Source organism: Cryptotermes secundus, unplaced genomic scaffold (genome assembly GCF_002891405.2).
Source record: "Cryptotermes secundus unplaced genomic scaffold, Csec_1.0 scaffold468, whole genome shotgun sequence".
NCBI lineage: Eukaryota > Metazoa > Arthropoda > Insecta > Blattodea > Kalotermitidae > Cryptotermes > Cryptotermes secundus.
In genome coordinates this window covers 2,696,771-2,700,205 of record NW_019721526.1, presented here as the reverse complement: position 1 = coordinate 2,700,205, position 3,435 = coordinate 2,696,771, and the positions used below count along the sequence as shown (strand labels likewise).

The 3,435-nt window shown below is 36.9% G+C and overlaps 1 protein-coding gene across 1 annotated transcript in view; it reads left to right on the top strand.

Annotated features, from left to right (window-relative positions):
• LOC111875549 (polymerase delta-interacting protein 2) overlaps positions 1 to 3,309 on the top strand; it is a 12,007-nt gene extending 8,698 nt beyond the window's left edge. The window contains exons 5-7 of the mRNA XM_023871886.2: positions 941 to 1,104; positions 1,883 to 2,088; positions 2,986 to 3,309. Of these exons, the coding sequence (XP_023727654.1) occupies positions 941 to 1,104; positions 1,883 to 2,088; positions 2,986 to 3,097 (482 nt within the window). The 3' untranslated portion in view covers positions 3,098 to 3,309. The remainder of the gene's footprint in view (positions 1 to 940; positions 1,105 to 1,882; positions 2,089 to 2,985) is intronic.
• Positions 3,310 to 3,435: the final 126 nt, after the last annotated feature.

Here is a 3,435-nt window from a genome sequence, read left to right as displayed (position 1 = left end):
GGGGGGGGGAAGTACAGCTATCCCTGTAACAGACCATGGAGGCCTGTAAGTTGTGAGGTGCCAATGCTCCCATATTTTCTAGGCAGTTGGTTCACAGATGGCAGGCAGTGATTTTGTCAACCTTATGAACTGGCCACCCTTTACCCCCAGGAAGGTTCCTGGTACTCATTTCTGTTAGAGACTGAGTTGACCCCAGGGCCATAGTGCAGCTGGAAGGATTAGATCAATTGATTATTGCAATTACTTCATCAAGATGACCTTCCAGTTTGCTGCATAGTGCCTCATCCATCTACACTAATGCCTGTCCCCACACAATTGCAAGGATAGCAACTAACTCCATGGAACTGAGTCCTTCTTGAAAAGCTAACAGTCACTCAGCTGCTCAAGAATTTCCTAACATTTTTTGGACCTGAATGTTCATTACCATGTTCATGAGAGCCCACCACAAGTCCCTGCCCTGAGCTGTATGAATCCAGTTAATTACACCCTATCCTGTTTCTCTAAGATCCATTTTAATATTATCCTTCCACTTAAATCTAGGTTTTCCCAGTGGTCTCTTTTATTGTGACTTTCTGACCAGAATCCTGTATTTACTCATGTCGCATGCATGCTACATGCTCTGCACATCTCATCTTCCTTCACTTGATCATTCTAATGATATTTGGCAAGGATACAAGTTATGAAACTCCTGGGTGATAAGTACAATAATCAGAACTTCTATGAGAAGTGCTCTAATTTTCATTACCACTAACACAAAAAGATAAAATAAAGGGAAATAACAGAACCAAAAGGCCAAGACAATTTAGAATAAAGTAACAGTAGTGTTATGGTACATATTATTCAAGAGGAAGTAACAGAGAGAGATTGGATCATTCCTCTTCACAATCTTCTGCTGTTTAGATATGTGTGCATATCCTCATACCAATAATTTCATTTACAGACCCTCCATTTGGGGCACAGGAAACATTACGTGCTTGGCAAAAGAAGAATCACCCATGGCTTGAGCTATCTGATGTTCACAAAGAGACAACAGAGAATGTTCGTGTTACAGTGATTCCATTCTACATGGGTTGCCGGGAATCACAGGCCACATCTGTATTCTGGGTTTGTGTCTTTATCTACACAACGTGGTTGTAATTCTTTGTATTCAGTTTGTGTAATTTGTCAGCATTGTTCTCCAAAAACCCAAAGATAAAAGCAAAATAATCACTCCTGTTATGAATATGCCATGATTTATAACATATGAGGTACGATCAAATAAAATCTGGATTGACTGTGAGATGACACTACTACTAGCATGAACTTTGCTGGAGAAATACAATGTGGAAATTATTTTACTGCATCTTGTATGTAAGTACTTTTGATTTTTATTTCAAGTTTAAAATGTTCCAAATATATATGTTCTGATGTAGAATATTTAAGAACATTATGATTAGTGTACAAGAGTTGCAGTGTTCTGCGTGAATTAGCTTAGATCAGTGTTTCATTGAGTGCATGTGCATGTGTGCGTTGCGTGTCTGTTAGCATGCACACACATATACATCCACTTTTTGATGAATTATACTATATATTATTCATTAAGACCACAGTCATTAGGTAAGTCTTAATTCGCAGCCATCTCAGCATCGTGGTTTTGACTTGCCATGCTTAGGTTTAGGCATTGAAAATTCCCTCCTGCCTAAAAGGGATCGTTATAAATAAAGATTGTATTTGACTTATAAATTACAGATTATATGTAGTGAAATGAATTACTTGTAAAATGTGGTTTAGTAAGATTTAATGAACCATTTTAATGTGTTCTCTGTATACTTAAAGGTGAGAATGTGCAAAAGTAATTCAGACAATGATGGGATGTTGCTTTCTGCATTTGTAATGTTGACAGTGGCGCTACTGCATCCGACTAGAAAACTTGGGGGACCTGACAGTGCAGTTGAGGGAGAGACACTGGAGAATATTCAGTCTTTCTGGAACATTAGAAACTGTGCGAGGTCGTGGGGTAGTCGGCCAAGAGCCTGTCCTGTCTAGCAGTTTACCTGCTTTCCAGTACAGTAGTCATGTCAGCTTGCAAGCTCCCAGTGGACATATGTGGTAAGATATATGAGGGACTTACCCTTAATCAAAACCAAGTGAGAATGACACTATTTCTGCCAGAATGTGTTCGTATTCAGGTGTTTCCTCTTTCACTGCTCAATTTTTGTTAGATCAGAATACCATCACTATGTAAATAAATGTGGAAAAGATCTTAATTGAAATGTATTGTTTTCAGACATTATTATATTCACCTTCAGGTTGAAAACACTATGTACAGGGCAAAATGTGAAGAATCTAAATCTAATGAATGAAATGAAATCTAAAACATCAGTATTAAAGATGAACAGCGACACACACACACAGGGAGCCTGCACAGAATAATACATGAACGGTGCTGAAAACAAGAAATAGCTACTGCAGCACATGTAGGCAAGAGCAAGTGTCCCGTATTTAAAACTTTAAATTTTAAATATTAAACTGTAATTCTAAAATCAAATTGACAAGCATGTGTTGGCGAGATTTTAAAACAAAATTGACAGGCTGATGTTTTAGATTTTGGACTGTGTACAGTGTGACAGCTACATAGTGAAAAATACATCTGATGATGGCCAATTACGGCCGAAACATGTAGTGTAGAGGAAGAAAAGACAAAGATCTACAACCAAATAAATTGTTGCATTCATGATGGCATTTGTATTATTACATATAGTAGAATATGATCTTTGACCAGCTGTGCATAATTTCAGTACACTAACTAACTAAATAAATTACATTTTGCTAATGGATTATAAACTTGCATTACCTAAGTGTAATTTTATGAACACAAGATCTGTAGGGTTGGAAATCTATGCAGTAGAAAAATAGGTTTTATTTACACTTGTGCACATGCGCACACACATTTCCAGTACAGTAGAAGATATTTATTGTCTACAATAATACAAACGTTTTGTGCAGGGGTACATTTCGTATGGAACGAGAGGATGGCTACACATTTGATTGTCGGATCCCACCTTTCTCCCTGGAGAGTAAAAGTGAAGATCCTGGAGCTACAGCAGGGGTTATTTGAGTCAGCTTGTAGTGCCAATGACTCAGAAGAAATGATGTAAAATATGTATATTTATTACTTTTTTATATGGTATAATCTGAGCTAAAATTTTTAAAAATAAATTCCATTTCATATTCCTTATGTATTTTAAATTATTCATCTTCACAAAATCCAAAGATCTGTACAGTAATTCAGTCAGAGCTGATGCTAATAATAAAGATGAATGTCTGTCATTGGTTGTATCCTGTTGTGTGTTCCAGATATATATATATAGGAATTGGGTTAACCATCGCATTGCACTGGTATGGATTCATATAGGTAGTTCAATAACTATACTGTCACGTATTGGGTGTATAACG